The 2,000-nt window shown below is 39.8% G+C and overlaps 1 protein-coding gene across 1 annotated transcript in view; it reads right to left on the bottom strand.

Moving 5' to 3' along the window:
• The window catches only part of pias2 (protein inhibitor of activated STAT, 2), a gene marked incomplete at its 5' end in the record, with an annotated part of 29,339 nt that overhangs the window by 14,269 nt on the left and 13,070 nt on the right, over nt 1-2,000 (bottom strand). The window contains 1 exon segment of the mRNA XM_014030919.1: nt 1,414-1,574. Within this exon segment, the coding sequence (XP_013886373.1) occupies nt 1,414-1,574 (161 nt within the window).

Below are 2,000 nucleotides of genomic sequence, written 5' to 3'. Positions count from 1 at the left end.
AAACAGTTACTTATTGTCAGAATGTCTGTATTTTAAGACAAATGAAGTGTCTTGTGCTCTCTTTTTTCCAACTGTAGTCAGGTTTCACGTAATGTATAGCGCATGCGTCTATCACCTCGAGCGAGCCCCCCCCCCGTGACATAAAATCGCATCAAAGTCCGTATACTTTATCCTGCTGTGTTCGCTTCAAAAACGGTTGAACTCGTTTAGCTTCTCAAGTTCTTAACTGGTTTTCTTCAGGACTTGCCCTGCTGTTCGACCCACAGTTATACAAATCACGTTCTGGATGCAGGTCAGCTGATCCCAGAAACTCTGTGCAGCAGCTTCATATCATCTGTTTACTGAACTTTTTATGACAACATAAACCCTATTGTTAAGTGTTGGGTGAATATATTGTAAACTAATATTAAAAATGAAAAGCTGCAAAAAATATACTTTCAAACTGTTTATTGGCAAATTTAGTCTAATAATTGAAAACATGGATGAAATATGAAACAAATAAAATAAAACATATACAAAGCAGAACACAGCTAAATGTATTAAAAGTAGGTCTATGTAATGCTAGAATTTTCTGAGACCGTGAATTTTGGTTTTTCATTTTGTTTTTTTTCCCAGAAAGAGGTTTTTATTTAATAGAATTTTTGGACCAAAAAAATAGCAATATATCGCCTTGTTTACAGTATTGAAATATATCGCGATATATCGTATCGTGACCCCTCTGTCATGATATGTATCGTATCGCCAAATTCTTGCCAATACACAGCCCAGGCCAGTACACCAGGAGACACGGAGGAGGCTGTAGCAGGCCAACAACTTAGCAGGAGGAGCACTACCAGAGCCCTGCAGAATGACCTCCAGCAGGCCATACATGTGCTTGTGTCTGCACAAACGGTTAGAAACCCACTCCATGAGGATGGTAAGAGGGCCTGACGTCTGCAGGATGGGGTTGTGCTCGCAGCCCAACACCGTGCAGGACGCTTGGCATTTGCCAGAGAAACACCGGGATTATCAAATTCTCCATAGGCCCCTGTGCTCCTCACAGAGGGAAGCAGGTTCACACTGAGCCGTTCCATTGATGACTTTTGTTTGATACTTTAGTCCCCCAGCTGAAGCACTTTAAGCCCTGTAAATGTTATTTTTAAAATACTTTTTCATGAATATTTTAGTCTGAGTCGATCTTTAATCCCACAAATGTTCATAATAAGCCAAGTGATTTACAGCAGCAGCTTCCTAAACAATCAGTTTTTATCAGAATATATGAACTCTGTGTTATTCAAGTTACAGTTTTAAATTTAAACATGTCCCAGTTAAAACACTGGTTTCATAAATAAAAGCTGAAACACTTGATTATCGTGCAGTGATAAAAGTGCACCTGCAGTGCCACCTGCTGGTTCACGTCAAGCCTGAACTAACCCGTCTATGATGAGGTTTTCATACGAAGCCTTCTTGTCACAAACAGGACATATCCAGGTGGGTTTCTTCTCATTCATCTGCAGGTAGAGTGCAGCATCAAAACACTGCAGGTGAGAACACGTGACCGCCCTGCACGGCACAGTGAGCCGCATCTTCCCCAGCTTCAAGACAAACAATGGACAAATTAACATTTTAAAATATATTTAGTCATTTTACAAAATCTCTAGTGATCAAAGTGCTTCAAAGCATGCACCGTGAATGACCCTCAGCTACTACCACTGGTAATTCTTAAAAACCTTTGGGTGTTTCTAAAAGTTATATTACAATCAAAATGCATGTATATATTTAGTCATTTTACAAAATCTCTAGTGATCAAAGTGCTTCAAAGCATGCACCGTGAATGACYCTCAGCTACTACCACACTAACATTAAGCTCATTGGGCCTCATGCAAGAACCGTTCGTACGAACAGATTTGTTCTTAAGTTGTGCGTACGAGTGATTTAGGAGAATTTGTGGCATTCACCTATTTTCTCGTATTCTAAGATTTTTTTTCAGATTCGAACAAAAATCACGAGTGGTCCAGACC

The sequence above is a fragment of the Austrofundulus limnaeus genome, unplaced genomic scaffold (assembly GCF_001266775.1).
Source record: "Austrofundulus limnaeus strain Quisiro unplaced genomic scaffold, Austrofundulus_limnaeus-1.0 Scaffold1142, whole genome shotgun sequence".
Classification (NCBI taxonomy): domain Eukaryota; kingdom Metazoa; phylum Chordata; class Actinopteri; order Cyprinodontiformes; family Rivulidae; genus Austrofundulus; species Austrofundulus limnaeus.
The sequence above is the reverse complement of the archived record's forward strand: the minus strand, read 5'-3'. Positions and strand labels throughout refer to the sequence as shown.